The sequence below is a fragment of the Drosophila virilis genome, chromosome 3 (assembly GCF_030788295.1).
Source record: "Drosophila virilis strain 15010-1051.87 chromosome 3, Dvir_AGI_RSII-ME, whole genome shotgun sequence".
Classification (NCBI taxonomy): Eukaryota; Metazoa; Arthropoda; class Insecta; order Diptera; family Drosophilidae; genus Drosophila; species Drosophila virilis.
This window is the reverse complement of record NC_091545.1, coordinates 17,096,415-17,114,788: the sequence shown is the minus strand read 5'-3', so window position 1 is coordinate 17,114,788 and position 18,374 is coordinate 17,096,415. Positions and strand designations below refer to the sequence as shown.

Genomic DNA, 18,374 nt, shown 5'->3' with positions numbered 1-18,374 from the left:
TTGTTGTTGTTGTAGCTGGCACTGGTGTTGCCTGCTGCTTGCGGTAAAGTGTTGCCATCGCCTGCTGTTTGCTGTTGCCCTCACTTTTGAAGAGTCCATCAGTTAGTCAGACAGTTTGTTACACTAGAGCCGGGGTTGTTAACGATTGCGTTTGACCTACGTGAGCGTAGAGCGTATTGCTGGCAACATATGCTCAATATATACTTAAGCTAACAAATGCTTTGATATTGTATTCGATATTCGACTTTGCTTGTAGTTTTACACGCTGCACTTCGTTTTTGCATTTTTGCGAGACGCGCGCGCATTCTTTCATTTTTCAAATACGCTGCTGCAACTGTCAGATACTTAATCTGCGGCTGTTGTTGTTGTTGCCGCTGCTGCTGCTGCTGCTGCTGCTGCAATGTGAATGTCCTTTGTTGCCTGGCAAAGGACACACACACACACACACACACACACACACTAGCAAGCAGCGGAGAGACGAAGAGCTTAAGTAACTTTGTTGCACGCACAACTTGCAGCCAAACTTGCGTATACTTTTGCAGCGCAATCAAACGGCAAAAAGTGGCAAAGTCAAAGGCAAAACTGCCACAGACCAATACGAAAACAGCCAGCAGCAGTTGCAGTTGCAGTTGCACAAGGCCCGCCTCACTGCCTCGCCCCGCAACCAGCGCCGGCTGCGTCTTGTGTTTGTGCAGATGTAACATTACGAGCAATTTCGACGCTTCGTCTTGGCCTGTGCGTGTATGTGTGTGTTTGTGTGTGCCTGGGTGTCCGTGTGTGCCTTCTGTATTTACCTTGTGTGATTTTCGTGTGTAGGACAGGTCAGTGTTCCTGTGCGCACCAGGATAAGCATTAGGATAAGGGTTGCGTTTCACAATTTTCCATTACGCAATGCAAATAAGCGAGAACGGAGTTCGCGTTGCCCTACCTTCCTCCCTCCCTTCATGCCTTACTACCATCTTTCCATCACTGACATCTGCTCTACCCATTCCTATTCCCATTCCCACGCCATTCAACAATGCAACTGTCAAGGTTTTTGATCGCCTTTTTTCGCCGCCCGAAGTGCCACACCAAAGCCAAATCCTCCTGCCCACTCGCATCCCCATCCATATCCACATCCACGTCCACGCTCGCATTCACTGGCATCAAAAGGCATCTAACAACAACAACAAAGGCAGCAACAACATTGCCGAAAACGCAGAGGCAGCAAAAATGCACACAAGCTCCAACTAATAGTTTGGCGAGTAACAAAAAAAAAAAAGTGAAATGAAATCAACTGACATATAGAGCCAACCACGGAAACGGGAGCAGGATGAGAATGTGGAGCGCTGCCAGTGCCAGAAATGTGACTCGCTGTGCCCCAGCAGCCCTTCACAAAGGCTGCCAGCAGCAACAAAAAAATAAGTGAAATAAGAAGGCAAATTGTACCAAAAACCCGCAACACAACAGCAGCAGAGCTGCAGCAGCAACAGCCAGTGCAATGCCAGCAAGGATATATGTAGAACACACACACACACACACACACACACACACATATAGTGTTACGCCCACAAGGTCCAGGCTTCATACAGAAATGAGCACAGCAGCAATAGCAACAGCAGCAGCGAAATAAAACCAGAAAATATTCGCTCGTAGCCGTTGCCGTTGCCGTTGCATAGCTCATAGATTGCAAGCTCGCATTGTGCGCGCGAAACTAGGGAAAAAATTTTTTAATTGGAACAACTGTACAGGAGATGCGGCGGCAGCGGCTGCGGCAGAGGCAGAGCAAGCGGCAGAGCAGGCGGCAGCAGAGCAACAGAAACAACAACAAAAGCGCACTTCAAACGTCACACGCTCGTGTTGATGTGTCGATGCATTTGTGTGTGTGCGTGCGCATGCAGCTGTTCATGTATATGCCTGTGTGCGTCTGTGCGCAGGACTTGTTCGATACAGGACTAACAACAGCAAACGGCAACAACAACTGCAACAGCAGCAAGCAACAAGCCACAACGCTGGTATGAGTTGCCGATCGGAGCTTGCAACGCAACGCAACGCAACTGGTGAAAACAACAGGGTGAATCAAGTTCAATTTCGTTTGACGGTTCGAACCAACCGCCTGCCGCCCTATGTGCAGTCCGTGAAGCTGACTTCTCACATATACGAGAATGTTTTTTTTAACAAATTTCATATAACAATTCATTTTTTAAATTTAAAATTGCCCATTTAACTGAAAATATTGCAAGTCATAAATATTTTCATAAAGAAGATACGGGCTAAAATAGATTTAACTCCAACATTGGCATCTACCCGATATGGTAGATAAATCCAATCACTTGGACCTAAGTTATTTTAATATATTTTTATACAAATATGTATGAAAAATGCATAAATGTCCGATTTGAAAGTATTTTTTTTACTGATAAGCAAATGGGGTTTTTTAAAAAAGTCTACATTATCTATGACATAAAACATGAATTTAAATACTATTTTCAGTATATGTATAACAAAAAAAACTCCAAATTTTATTTGTTGTATACTATTATTATTTCTGCAATTTTAGAGTTAATATTTATTATTTAACAGCCCCAAACAAACTAATTTCGAAAACACTTACAACTTGTCTGTTTAGTTTTATTTGTTGCTGTGCGCAACATGTTGCGGCTCGAACGCTGCCTTGGCTCGTTCTAGCTACATGTGTGTGTGCATTTGTATGGGTGTTATTGTGCTTGCTGCTGCCCGCCCGGCGTCGAACCGATGCGTTGCAGCCGTCGTTGCCGTTGCCGCTGCCGCTGTCTCTGCTGCTGCTGCTGGTGTTGCTGCTGGCGTCGGGGTTGGTTTGCCGTTCGCTTGTGCACGGCACAATCAGTTGTTGTGTATCCTTCGAAGGGTGAAAAGTTTCCTAAATACAAAAACTTTTGCACCGTCGCCGTCGCTTCGTACGAGCGCCAAAAGAAACGAGTGCGAGTTGCCTGCCCGCTGCGAGCGGCAAGTTAAAAGTTGTGCGTTGCGCCTCGTGAGTGGAGCCGTTGCCGTCGCCAACGCCAACGCCAACGCCAAAGCCAACGTCAGCGTCAGCGTCAACGTGTTTTGTTATTAATTTCCTTATCATACCACAAACAACTATTCAATATACTTTGCTTAAGCGTTGCAGTTGATGTGAAACGCGTGTAAAATGTGCTGCAACAAACACTTACTAAATAACTGTAAATGTGATTAGTGCCAACAACAAAAGCAACCGCAACAGCAGCAGCAAATGTTTGCACCTTTAAGCAACAATTTTTATTTTCCTGCAACTTTGCATCGTTTCTTTGCGTTAGTTTCCTTTTCGCGTCGCGTTCGCATCTTTCGCGTTTTGTTCGTTTTGTAAACAATTTCTCAATTCTCTGGCGGGTTTACGTTTTCGTGCGCGTTTTCGCAGTTTTCCCTTCATAACGTCATTCAGTTGAACACAGCTCAACAGATCCTTCAAATTCAAATGCAACTTTACCCAGTTATATATAAATATATATCTATATAGATAGATCGCAATTTTCCCAGTGGCAGCAACAACATTGAACCAATGGCAATGGATTAACAACGGTTTGTATATGTTTACAATAAATACCATAGTTCTATACATTTAAGAGAAATAAAAGTAGATACAAATATATTTGTATTATTGATAATTATAAATATAATTTGACTAGATATCATTCAATAGGCAGTGAAAATAAGAATTTACCCATCAAAAATTGACTGTGTAGGGCTTGAACCCAAGACCTTGTGATCAGTATGCCGTCGCTTGGTGCACGATGCTAGGCAAGCGATTTTTTTCTTGTATTTCTAGAATTCTAAATTGTTATTACTGCTTAAGCAAATCATATAATTGCCTTAAAATGTTATAACATTTGAGTAATATTGAAGTCACAAAACTAAGCTTAAAACTGAGTTCTTACAAGGCTCATAACGCGCGGAGGTTGATTGAGGATTGAAGATAACAAATTTACAAAAGTAAAGATCAACTTTTTTGTAACTGCAAACCATGAGAACTCTAACTGACTTTACTTGTTTCATCAGGCTTTGTGCCTGGAAGTATATATTTTTATTTTCAACAAGTTTCAATTTCATCAATTCACTTATGCTGCTTTTACGTAGGCTCAGAATCTTTAGCTTCGTTTTATTTCGCTTACCTGCAAATTTGCGTTAAAAAATGCAATTCAGCAGCTTCAATCAATAAATTGGCGATAATATTTTTGGGCATTTAGGATCAAATTACAATCATCGCAAGCCGTCGGCTGGACTTGCCACACATTTTTTTTGTTGCTTTTGGTTTTGTACTAATCTGGGCATATAAACAGTCGATTTATTGACGGATTTGTTGACGCTGCCCCAAAAGTGAAAACAGTCGCCAAGTGCAAGCAAAACAAACATGCGAAAAATGAAATAAAATTATATGGAGACGCCAGCAGAGGCTGCCACATAAACTGACAACAACAGAAGCAGCTACAACGGCTGGCAGCAGGGTTCGAACTACCGAAAAATTGACACAAAAAAAACATTTGAGATGAGTAATGACAATAAACACGCGGCAGCAGCCGTGGCGAATACAAAACTTGAAGATACACAAACACAAATAGAAATAAAACAAGGCAGAATGCCAAAACTGTTGCTGCCAGCAGCAGCAGCAGCAGCAGCAGCAATAACAACAACAACAAGAACGCCAATCGACAACAGCAGTAGCAATAAAGCGCCTTTTGCCAGCATCAGAGACGCCGCCAATCCGCCAGATACATTTGTATCTGTGGCGCATATGCGCTGACGTTTGTCAAGTTAAATTAAAAAGCAGCTCAAGGCTCGAGCACTGTGGCTGCTGCTGCTACTGCTGAAACTGAAGAGTTATGCCCATTCCCAGGCTGCTGCGAAGCGTGCAAAGAACGTGGCAGGCAACGAAAAAAAGCTGAGCTACAGATACAGCTACAGCTACACTACGGATACAGATACATTCAACACTCGACTTGCTGCTCGTAACTAACTAACAGTAACGTGCGTACTTCAAGGCAGCTCAGCAGGCATCAGGCAGCAGGCATTCAAACTTGAAGATACACACACGCAGACACTCGCACACACACACACACACAGACACACAGAGAGCAGGCTCTTTTGGCGCGCTCAAAACAGAAGCGCCAAAAAATAAAAATCGCACAACAAAAAGCCAAACTGCAAAAACGAAAGCGAAACACACACAAGAAACTGAAGAGCAGCAACAGCAACAACAACAACTTCGAGTCGAACGCAGCCCCAAATGAGGCGTCCTAACATGACAGACACGGCCCACGCCCTGCCAGGGGGGCCGAAGGCGGGCGGGGCGAGGCGGTGCGGCCGAGGCTGAAGCTGAAGCTGCCTTGACATGGGCAATAAAGAGAATTTAAAGCGCCATAGAAGCTGACGACGAGAGAGCAAAGCAAAAATAAATAATAAAGTAATACAAATTGAAGCAGAGGCAGCGGCAATGGCAGCGGCAGCGACAGCAAAAAGAAGTTCAAGTTCAAGCAGCGCATGTATCTGAATCTTACAGTTTGTGTATCTTTGCCGCATGCTGCTGCAATTTGTCTGACCAGAGCAGAGCACGAAACGGAGCCACATGTGCCGCCAACTGGACGCGACTGTTGCGGCTGTTATTGTTATTGTTGCTGCTGCTGCTGCTGCTGTTGTTGCATCTATTTCTGTTGCAGTTTATGATTCTTGGGTTCTTGCAGCGACCCCCAATGAATTAACGCGCGGGCTAAATATAAACAGAGCCACGCACATTGTTGCATTCAGAACGGCTTACTGAGAAAAGCAAGTAACTTACACACACACACACTCACACACATGCTTCGCTTTCATTCATAAAATAAATACATGCCAAAAAAAGCACGCGCAGGTAGCTGTAGCCAACGCCAAAGGACATGGCAGGCAAATTAAGGCTTTGACCTAGAGAAAAATAAACAACTCACAACACACGATATGCCGCCCACTCGCACACACACACGCGTCTGCTTGTCGCTTTAACGGTAACGTGCGTGACTTTGAAAGTATGTGAGCTAAATGACATACTCGTAAATCTGCACACACACACGCACACGCACACACACACACATGCGACTGGGCGAGTGTGCGTTTAGCTCCTTTGCATGGCTTCATTGTGGCACACAGCACGTTTCATTTCATCGCATACTTGCGAACATACTCTGGATACCCAGCTGCCTCCCCCTTCACCCTCTTTCTCTGTCCTCCTGCCTGCCTGTGCGGCTCCAAATAACTCAATTTACACGTGACACATCGCCAAGTAAATTAACCCATTTGCAGAGTCATGATAATTTTGGCAGCCCCACCGAATTTTAATACTCCAAATATTCGCATACAAAAGATGCACGCTTATTTACTGCAGAGTTAAGACTGTCTTGCTTTTAGCTAAGCATTGAGACTAACTTAGTTTTATAATATTTTTGAAATTGATTTAACCGGGCCCAACAACAATTTGCCTTGGTTAGAAGCAAGTTTGTTTAGTCTAAATTCTGATAAATTAATGTAATGCTTCAATTTTTGTTATCAGAAAAAAAAACAATGAAAGATAATGGAGTAATAATTATATAAATGCAGTAAATATTAAGCCATATTAGATTATAAATTATAAAATTGCATTTCTACTGATTGAGCAAATCTAAAGAAATTTAATATTCTTCTCAAGTCCGCAAGTTGTATAATGCTGCAACATATTCATGTGAGGAGCTTCTAGTATTGCAAGCGCAGCCCCAAGCAAAATATGCTCTTGATAAAAAAAGCGCAACAATAGAAAAATATGAACATAATGCAATAATGCAGACCCTACTTCAGAGCTTGGCATATTGAAAAGTTTGTTTAATTATGTTGCAAGGCGCTTGTTTTGTTTTATAAGCGTGTGTGTTACGCAGCTGTTCGGACAGATTATTTTAATAAATATTTTAGTGCGGGCTGCTGCTGGAAACAATTTTGAACACATTTTATATGAGCAAAAGTTGTAAACAAGCGGCAAACGTCAGATAACATATTAAAATATTCCATGGGGGCAACATGGGGCGTATGCGCAACATTCGCAGGATCTCTACCCGTAGCCAGGGCCAAAGCTGTAGCTTAAGTTGGAAGCTGCACTTTATTTAAGCAAATGCTGCTGGCAGTGCGTCAGCTTGATAGACAGACAGTCGGACAGTCAGACAGTCGGATAGACAGACAAGCGAACAGGCAACAGCAGCGCCTGCTGCCAGTCAAAAGGAGAAGGTAGAATGTAGCCCAGGCAACTGGTTGCCCAGGAGCAGCAAGGCGAATGGACAACTGGCAGTTGGTGTTGCACTTGTCTTGCCGCTATGTTGCACAGCTCGAATACAAGCGAAAGTCAGTTGGCTACGCACAGGTAGCAAAGGCAACAGGAACAACAACTGCAGTCAGTTTCCTGCTCAACTGAACTCAGCTTGGCTCGCTGTCACCCTCACCCTAGGCTCGCCCTCGTCATGGCTGAGCTCACTTAAAGCATTTGGTCTATTCCGCACATGCAACTTGTGCTTATGTGTGCGCGTGTGTGTAGCCTACTTTATGCACCAAAATGTTGCTCAGAGTCACCTACATTCTCGTCTGATATTATTTTTGTTTGCTGTTTGCCATTTTTGCCCTTCTGCATATATTTCAAATGACGCATTGTTCGCATGTTCACATCATATCGTGCTATATATATATATACATTTATATATATATATACATATAAATATGTATACATGTGTACATATGTGTGCTGCGTGTTTAATTCGCTCAAAAATTTGCAAAATGTTGCAAACTGTGCGGCAGCAACAGCAATACATAGCCAGAAATTGAAGTGAATTGCGCGCATTGTTCATGGTTTCGTTTTTGTAAGCCTCACACACTCTCACACACACACTGATACACACAGACATTAATGCTCTTGCGTATGTTATATTTGTTTGGCTCTATATGGCGTCAACATACCCGAGCTCAAGAATATACTCCGCCAAATTTGATAGAAATTTGAACTGGTTTTTTGGCTTATCAGGTCTGGCAGATAAGATATAGAAACTCGAACAGTTAGTCGATTTATACATAATTCTCTGATCCATTATGTCACAGAGCGGAAATTGGGGCTGAAGTTGGAGCCGTCGCTCGAACATTTCCGATTTGAATAACAACAATAAAGAAATGTATAAAAAAAACATCTATAAAATGTTGACCGTTGCCCTGACATGAAACGCCTTGATTTATCATCTTGTGGCAACAACACAGCCTGCAAGAGGAAGCGCTAATTGTGCACATGTTGCAGTTGCACATGCTGGCAACACACACACACACACACACACACGCACACAGCAACACATTCGCATTGGCCTAATTTTGGAAATCGGGATCTTTATCGCTGCGCCGCAATACTCGTAACTCGTAACTCGCGACTCGTAACTTGCAACGCGCAACGTTCGACTTGCAACTTGCAACTTGCAGTCCGTTTCGGCCCCTTTCGTCTCCTTTGGCACCGCTGCAAACGGAGGACAGAGCAAACAATGTAAATATACGAGACGCAATTGCTGCAGGATGGGCCGGCCAAAGTGGAAACGCGAAACGAAGTCGCATAAAACGGAAAGTGCAGCAAATTGTGGCAGCTGCAACATCAATTTTTTTTTTCCTTTTTTTTTTTTGTTATTTTCTCGCTCTCTTTCAGTTTCCTTGCCTTGCACGTTCGCCGATCTTAACTCGACGTCAGGTTCTGCTGGCCATTGGCCTTTTACCGTTCGTTGCAGGCGCTTTTTATTTGATGGCCATTGCCTGACTAATGCGAGTTGTTGTTGCCACTGAAATTGCGGCACGCAAATTGTAACCGACAACATAATCAGGCTTTAATTGTTCTGCGCGGCAACAATGTCCGACAGCCACAAAAAATTGAAAGATGTCTTAAGTTTCCCAACCAATCGGCTAGTGTCAGTAAATTAGAAACCCCGATGGTATTTATGTAAATTCTTGGACTTTTCAAGAGATGCTAGACTAGAAAGAGTAATATTCCCATAGAGGCTTAAGACCACTTCCAGAAAGATGTGAAAAATTCTTAGGTCTAATACTAATATTTTACGCTCGTTCTCGCTCAAATACTTCTCTACCTTTTAGACCCCAAAACATATTTAGATATAAGTTTTCATGTCGAATATTGCTTACATTTAGCCAAAGTAGATCTGGTCAAGGGCAAGTTCGTAGGCACTTCAACACCTCAAGCAACTTCCTATAGAGTGCACACACACACGCACACACACACACAGGGTAGGCCCATTGAACTTTGTGAAGCGCAACGAAATGTTAGCAGGTTGCAAACAGGCAAAAAGCAAAAAGTCAAAAGGCAACGGCAAAGGACGCGCAAAAAAATGTACACCTGTGCCGTTTTTTATGAGAACAAAATACAAAATACAAAAGAGACAAACAGAACAACAGCAAAAAAAAATGCGAGTAACTGCAAAAAAAAAAATACAAAAATGGCGAAAAAAGCAAGAAAATGACAACAGCGACAGCAACTGAAAAGCGCAGCAAGTGTGTGTGCGTGTGTTTGTGTGTATTTGTGTGTGTGTTTATGTGTGTGTGTGCGGCAGCTCTTACAAAGCCGGAGCATAACTTACAAGCAGCAGCAACAACAACCAACGGCAATAAAAAGCCAGAAGTGAGTGTCCTTTACATTTTTTTTTCTGTTCTTTTTTTCTGGCATTGCTGCTTCCTGCCAGCGCGGACTTGGACCTGGCCAACGCTCATTATATAGTCAAAGACCATAATTATGTGTTGAAGTTTGTAGATGTTTTAAGTGAGTGAGCCGAGCCGAAGCAGCAGCAAAAAAAAAGGCCGAAGAATAACGATAATGGCAGCGAAAACAAAAAAAGAACTGGCAAAAGTGGCAACCAAATACAGTTTCCTTGTAAAGCCATTTTTACTTGGCCAGCAATAGGTCTAGGCTAGCATAACTGGGATTTAACATTTGGTTTATCACTGCAGTACTTAGAAACTAAACAAGCAGTTAACATTTTGATTAGCTGTTAACTTAAATGATTTTGCCTCGCAGTAGAAAATAGGCAACATAACAGAGCTGCAAAATATTGGACACAGACTATGTAAACTGTTTACATTTATAGTTATAGTAAGCATGTACATTTAACATTACACGAATATGGTAGTCACTAAACAATAGACATCATAACTGAGCTGTGGACTATTGGCGAGTCACTTTACATTTTACATACTAAGAATCTGAAAGATTAATAACATTTGCAGCGCGCATTTACATTTTCCTGTTAACTTTTTCTATCTGACTGACTTTTCTAGGCATTAACAAATGTAATCGACTTCTGATATCTTCTTTATAAATTAAATTCATATTAAGAATTCTTCTCTATTTTATTATATTACAGATTTTTAACCAAAGGATTTGAGGAAACCAACAACAAGCATTTTGGCATATGAAATTGAAAGTAAAATTTCATTTTGGCTCATAATCAAAATTTCAATTTGAATTTAAACCAAAAAATAAAAAAAAAACACAAAAAATGCATTAAAATTAAACAAAAAAATAAAATTCAACTACATTAAATGAATATTAATATTATTATTAACATATAAAACATAACGGAATAATGTTTAATTAATTTGTAAGGTAACCAACAAACAAACAAACGGAAGACAAAGATTTTTAAAATTAAGCCTAACATATTAAGTAATATTATATTGCTAAACGCTATATGAAAAACATATTCTATAAAGCTGCAACTATTTTTTATATATATAAACATATTAACAACAAAAACAACAACAACAAAGAAAAGCAAATCAAATTTAAAGCAAAAACAACAAGAGTACAAAATTCATAAGCATCAATTTACAAAAATCAAATATAAAAAATATATATATCACAAAATATCAAAAATCTAAATATTCAACAACAACAAAAGAAAAACGTATATATAAATGAATTAATAATGAAGTAATTAAACAAACAACGCATACAAAATACAAATTTACAAATTACAAATTACAAATTTACAAATTTTTCTAACAAGTCGAAGTCTGACACACAACCACAGCACAAGAAAAACAACAACAAAAGTAAAAGTAAAAGTAAAGTAAAAGTAAAAGTAACAAATTTAAGCAACAATTAGCAAATATTATTAAAGTAAATACAAGTTTTTGCATAGCTGCCGTTTACAACAACAACAACAACAAAAAGCATCGTCAACCACGAAAAAAGTACAAAACATTTTGAATTTTCAACTTACAAATTTTTAATAACAATTTAATAGTAGCACTTTTACAACAACCAATTATAAATTAAAAAACAAAAAAAAAAAATAAAAACTAAAAGCAACAAAATAAGCATATATTTATATAAACTCTAAGCCAGAATTAATATTTAAAGCAAATTTACAAACTAAACTCAACAAAAAGCACAAAACACGCAAAACCCGTGAGTTCAAAGTTCAAAATACAAATAAAAAAAAAAAAAAAACACAAATATTTCGTAAAAACGTAACGAAGAAAAACTACCTCAAGAGAGCAGTGAGCGTGTACAAAAAAAAAAGTAATAATAATAATAATAATAATATAAACATAAACAAACTATTTATATGCTTGTGTACAATATATATACATATATCTATATTTGAACTCTGCAATCATAACCGCACCTCCCACCACAAACCCGCGTAGCGCAGTGGCATATGAGCTGCGCAGCCATGCGAGCCTGCGGACTTAAATGGCGTCTACAATAATCGCACAGAGCAGCACAGGCGGCCCCGTCGATCCGGCATCGGCAGCTAACGGCAGCGCCAGCAGCAGCAACACCCTGCCAGCAATATCGGCAACAGTCGCCTCGGCAGCTGCCGATCTGCACAACACGCATCTCAATCAGCTGAGCAGCCTCAGTCAGCACTATACGACGCCCTACCATCATCATCACTACCAGCAACAGCACCAACAGCATCAGCAGCAGCAGCAGCAGCAGCAGCAGCAACATCTACAGCAGCAACATCAGCAACACTATCAGCAGCAGTCGCAGGCGGAGCAACATCCTCAGCATTGGGATTACTATGCGCGACAGCAACCCGCCGCGCCAGCCAACAATAGCAACAACAGTAACAGCAGCGGCAACAACAACAGCAGCAATAACAACAACAGCGGCAACGCCAACGGCAGCAACAGTGACAACAACAACAGCAACAATACAAATGTTGCAACACCTTTGGGCAGCAGCAGCAGCAGCAGCAATGCTAATGGTCCTGCTGCCAGTGGCAACAATGGCCACGGCCTCGGCCACGCCCATAATCAGCACGTCCTCGGAGGACATAGTGATGCCAACAATGCCGTTGCTGCTGCCGCCGCCGCCGCCGCCGTCGCAGCAGCAGTAGGCGCCAACGGCAACAACGCCAACGCCAACTCGAACTCAAACTCAAACTCGAACGGCAGCTATACACGTCCCTGGGAAATGGAATCCAAGGACAGCGTGCCGCCCCAGAACCAGCCACAGACGCAGCCGAAGAGCGGCTTTGAGCCCTTCTCAAAGCTGCCCTCATTCCAAAGTCAATTTCATGGCTACAACGATCAGCTGATGCCCGATGGCACGCCCATGCCCATGCCCATGCCAATAACAGCAGCCGCCGCAGCAGCAGCAGCCGCTGCCGCTGCTGCTGGAGCTACCACTGCCAGTGGCACGGCCGGGATGAGCTCGCTCCAAACGGTGGCCATGTCGCCGGCCAGCATCTCGGTCAGTTCGCCCGGAATGATGAGCGTGGGCTCGCCGCTGACCCAGCTGCCAGGCATGCAGACTAGCATAACGCCGCCCTCGGGCAGCTTTACTCCGTTGGGCGCACCACCGCCGCCACCGAATGCATTTCATCACATGCATTCACATCATCGGGTGGCCGGAGCCGGAGCCGGCGCGTACCCTCTGATGCCGGCGGCTACAGCCGCATTTGGCGACCTGCAGCTGTATCAGCCGCTGGCGCCGGGCTTTGCGCCGTTGATCAAGAAGGAGCCGGGGGACGCGGCTGGCGGCGACTATGACATGCTAACGGGCAGCATGCTGCTCAAGAAGGAGGACTTTGATCTCAGCAACAGCAACACGCATCTGTCGCAGCAGCAGCAGCAACAGCAGCAGCTGCAGCTGCAGCAGCAGCAGCAACATGGGCACACACATCCCGGCCTGGGCGTGGCTGTGGGCATGCATACGCCCACATCGTACGATGGCAACAACAGCAACAGCTATCCACATGCCGCCAGCAGCAGCGGCAGCCACACGCCGCACACGACGCAGCCGCTGACGCCGACGCCGACAACAACGACGCCCCTCAAGGTGGAGAAGCTGCTGCAGTCGCCCATAGCGCGGCTGGATGCGCGCAAGAAGGAGCGCCGGAAACAGCGGCCCAATTCGCTCGAGTCCAGCGCCGAGAGTGAGGCCAGCGGCATGGACGTGGATCCCAGCGGCGGCAATCCCGGACAGGTGGATGCCGTTTCCAGCACGGCCAACTTCAAGAGCCCGCTGAGCGCACTCGGCATGGGCGACAGCAGCGATGCGAACGCCAATGGATGCGACAAGCAGGTAAGTTCAGCTTAATGGTGCGTCCCGGCGATAACTGGCAAACGCTGCGAATAATAGGAACACCCACCCACCATGACCTATCACCAACACCAACAATACCAACCCAATGCCAACAACCACCACTCCACCAACAACTCCTTCTCTTCTTCCGCCTCTGTTTTGCAGTCGAAAAAGAAGAGGAAGCGCTGCGGCGAATGCGTCGGCTGCCAGCGCAAGGATAACTGCGGCGAATGCGCCCCCTGCCGCAACGACAAAAGCCATCAGATCTGCAAGCAGCGACGCTGCGAGAAGCTCACCGAGAAGAAGGTAAGTCCACATATTCACACATTCATGCATGTATTCGACATGGCCAATCGGCCATTCAGCCATTTAGTTTTTACGCGATTCCCAGGCTCAGGTTCAAGCTATGTCTTTGGTTTGAGGCCCTGGGCCCGGATGAGGCTTACGAGCATCCATTCAAAAAAGTTACTCAATGAAATCGACGCACACTTGTGCATCTGCTCAACGGCAACGGCATGATCAACGGTGCCTGGACCAGGCACAGTGGTTAAAATCACAGATCATATCATATCATCAGGTTTCAAGATCAAAAGTGTTTAGATTTAAGGATTTGGAATTATTATTTGAAGAACTGCTCTAGAAACTATTTTTTGAATAATAATAATAATATCGCAATCAGGTTACATATCATATACTAGAATTTTCGGGATACCATACCTTGAACATATCTAAGATATTCGATTGTCTTTGACAACATTCCCAAAAATATCTTAGCCCTGTAATCAGTCAGCAAAGGAGCTTGTTTTCTGAACGTGACTTCTGTCTGAGCTGTGGGCATGAAAAGGAAATCATTTTGTACGTGGAAAAATATAACTAATTTTCTCGAGTAACCGTTCTGAAGAGATCTACCAGCATGGATAACTTGTCAAAAAGGGTTTCGATTGGGTTGAGCTAACCGAACTGAAAGCATAGAACCTAAGAAAATAACTGCTGCTGGAAATTCATAATTTTGGTAAAGTAAACATATTTTTGCTATGGTCCGTTTTGTGGTGGTTCCACTGTTTGTGGTGGTTCCACTGTGCCACTGGTGGTGTCCAGCGCAAACTGGTTTCCTCTTCGTCGCTCGCGGCCACGCGAGTTCGCGCGGTCTTGCGCTCCAGCGGTCAGTCACTCAAGATTTATGTCAGCACAACAGATGTTCCAGTCGCAGGCAGTGCAAATTAATGCGCCCATCCTCTGTCCTCTCTGTTCAACGTCCAAATGCATTCAACTGTCTCCGCCTCCACTTTCGCCTCCGCCGCGCCCTGTGCCAGGGCCGACGATTAACTAGTAACCTACAAGCACATCTGTGTGTGTGTGTGTGTGTGTGTGCGTGTGTGTGTGCGTGTGTGTGTGCTTAAGTACTTGCGTACGTGCACTTGAGTGCATATAGAGCATTCGCGTGTCCTTAAGCTCGCCAGCTTCCCAGGCAGCTGAGACTGAGTTGCGTTCATTTTCCATTCAGGTTGCATTGCATTTCGAAATCACTTAAGAGCCTAGCCGCAGGCGGCGCATATCCTTAAAGAAAATCAGGTTACACACGCACACACGCAAACGAATCTGCATCTGAGACTGGGCCCAGCCGGATCCATTTTGGGATCTCAAGTGGTGGTTATGCGATGTCTTCATGTGAGCTGCTTGACAAGTTCATTGGCCGAGCACGGAGCGCAGGCGAGTTTCAAAGGACTACGGAAGGACCCACAAATTCGATGTTGTTGTTTTTCACAACGAAGAAATTCGAAGGTTTTAAAATCGATTTGCAATTCTATATGATATATCTCTCCTGCTCTAACAACTTATATTTACCGAAGCCATAATTAAGGTCATGTCCACAGACGGACTCGCTTCCATTTGAACGCGTTTCGAACGTTTTAAAATCAAACGTAAAAGTGGAAACAGACAAGAAGTGAGAATAGCAACAACAGCAATGCGAATATGCCGCATGAAATAAAACAACAATAAAAACGATAATAACGAAACGAGGCAACAGCAACAGCAACAGCAAAAGCAACAGCATTAACAACAACAGCTACAACAAAAGAAAAGCAAACGTCGTTCGCAGCCGCTGCCGCCTGCAGGAGCAGATGTTCACAACATACATATACAAACGCTGCTCACACACAGATACTCACAGACACACACACGTACAGAGTCAGAGGGAGCGACAGACATAAATAAATAAGCAACTGAGCGCAACGTTTTGTCTCGCTGCCACGATCAACGCCGGCAGCGAAAGCAACAGCAAAGCGCGCAGCGCTGCTTGCAGCGGCAGCAAACAGGAAACCGAAAAAGAAACGAGCACATCGAAGCAGCCGGCATGCGCGAGAGCGAGATAGCAGACAAGATAGTTAGGAGAGCAGCGGAGACAGCGCGCGAGACTGGTCACACAATTAAGAAGGAGGTTGACAGGAGAACGCGGACAGCGCTGCGCCTGCGCCTGCGCCAAGCGTCACAAAAGGTTGTCAAACAAGAAAATGGCACGCAAAGAGACGAAGCTGTCCGCTATCTCTTGCCGGCCCCTCTCCCTGTTCCTGTCACTGCCCCTGCCCCTGCTTCTGCTCCCAATGACGACACACATAGATAAAGTTGTAAATTTTGCAGTCGCTGCGCCATCAGTTGACATGTCAATATATACTCTCTCTCACACACACACACACACGCACACACATACACACGCATAAGTTGTAGACGAGCAGCCATGGTTGTTGGCAGCTCTTCCTTCCGCGCTTGCCACACAATTGACGCTTTATTTTATATCTTCCTCTGCTTTATCATCATCATTATTATTGCTGCTGTCCACCACACGCGCCCCGCTACGCATGTCCCATGCGTCGGCCGCCGCTTGGGAGGCGACTGCAAAAACAATACGCAAGACACTGCACAACAAAACTTTAATTATTGTTTATATTTGCGCACATATCAACTAACAGAAATCTTCTCTGGGAAAATAATCGAGGCCTTGCGAGCAGAGCGCATTGCGCTAAATACTTTTATATTTTAAATGAATTCTTAAGCATTTGGTTCTTAAATCGAGCAAATAATCTTTATGCAACTCAAAGTTTTATCATGTTGTACAGTGTTTGGGTATTCAATTTAGCAATTAAGTGAAGCTTTTGATTAAACACATGTTTTCGTTCCTGTTCTACAAGGCTATTCGCTCCTTTGAGCTACATTATTCTACAACATAAGCAACTCTTACATAAGATTAAAGCTTTACAAGCTACCTAAACACCTTGTGTGTTGTGCAGTGTACGTTGCTGGTCTCCAAATTGTTGTTTCACAGTGTTGATATGTACACAGACATATTTATAATAATATTAATAATATTGTCGTCTTGTTTCTTTTGTTTCGCGGATGTTCTGTTCCCATCGCTGGCTACAGCTGGTTGGCCATATTTTCGGCATATTGTTGTGATTACATATCGATTGTTGTTGTTGTTTGTTGCTTGTTGTTGTTGTTGAATCGAATGCGGATCAATGCACTTTTGACTTATTGCTGCGGTATCTGTGCAGCTCTTGTAATTCGATATGCGCCCTTTGCTGTCAGTTTGGCGAGTTTTTCAGTTTCGGTTTTCGGTTTCTGGACGAACGGGCAGCTGGTCACACTCCAAGCGGGCCCTCGAATGGAGCTCGTTGTCTGTTTTTTACTTTCACAAATCAGGTCCGAGAAAAAAAAAAAAAGATAAATAAAAAATAAAATGCCTGAAGCACAAGTCATTAACTTGGCTATTTGAATTGAGGGATGCTTCCTGTCGCAGTTCCTTTTGGCGTGTTCCTTTGCTAGCCTTAAATATGCAGTTTTCTTAGGAATTTTCTCATTAAAACGCTTTCATTTCGCATTTTGTGTTCTTCCTATTCTTTTTTTTTTGGTCGTCAAACGACTGGCAAATAAGGCAAATCAACAACAACAACAACCAAAAAAAAAAACGGAAAGCAAAAATTAAAAGGCGTCTGGTCTAAAGAAAGTCGCCAAAAGCAACTCCCCCAAAAGGCGGCAACGGAACGCGCAACCTTTGAGGAGCTTTGGTTTGGGTGATTGAGTTCGTGGTGCCTTGGGTGCGGCTGGTGGACTTTTTCGCATTGTCCTTGCCTAAGACTCTTTCAATTTCACTTTTGTGGCCGCCCGCTGTGGCCCCCGTCTGCTGCGGCAGTTGGCAACTTCATCAAACTAAATGCACTCCACTAAACTAACCCTAACTCTTAGCCAGCCCGAACAGCTTAAAGGTTTCACTTCATGCATACCAAATGCGTGCGTTTACAAAATGCATGCGAGCCATGAAAGTATCTCGCACTAAGTACGCGCCACATATTCAGCAACAGCAACAGCAACAACAACAGCAACAAACACGTGCAACCACGGGGAGTGCAATGCTCCTACTTGAGCACACTCCGTTCGTGACATACTCCCAGCACCAGGACTCGTCCTCGTCCTCGTCCTCATTGCTGCCTCAGGCCTCTGGCACACATCCACTCGCAGGCACAGCTCGCATATTGGCACGTTGGCTTTGCACAACTCCTGGAAAACAGGATAACGTACACACACACGCGCAGAGACCGACACACTTGATACTTGAGCAAATGTTGTTGTTGATGATGAGCTTCGTTTTTGAGCTTCATTATCATGGATGTGCTCGTGTGTGAATTTGTATTAGTATCTGTGTTGTGCAATCTGATATTATGTCGTGGTCTTGTGCTTGCTCTTGTCTCGCTCCATGCATATCCAGTTGCAAGAGCACCTCTCT

General features: G+C 43.8%; 1 protein-coding gene across 1 annotated transcript in view; it reads left to right on the top strand.

Moving 5' to 3' along the window:
- Positions 1 to 2,841: 2,841 nt before the first annotated feature.
- Positions 2,842 to 18,374, top strand: part of Tet (Ten-Eleven Translocation (TET) family protein) — a 133,841-nt gene continuing 118,308 nt past the window's right edge. Inside the window, 3 exon segments of the mRNA XM_070208541.1 lie at positions 2,842 to 3,558; positions 10,416 to 13,594; positions 13,760 to 13,900. Coding sequence (XP_070064642.1) covers positions 11,753 to 13,594; positions 13,760 to 13,900 — 1,983 coding nt within the window. The 5' untranslated portion in view covers positions 2,842 to 3,558; positions 10,416 to 11,752.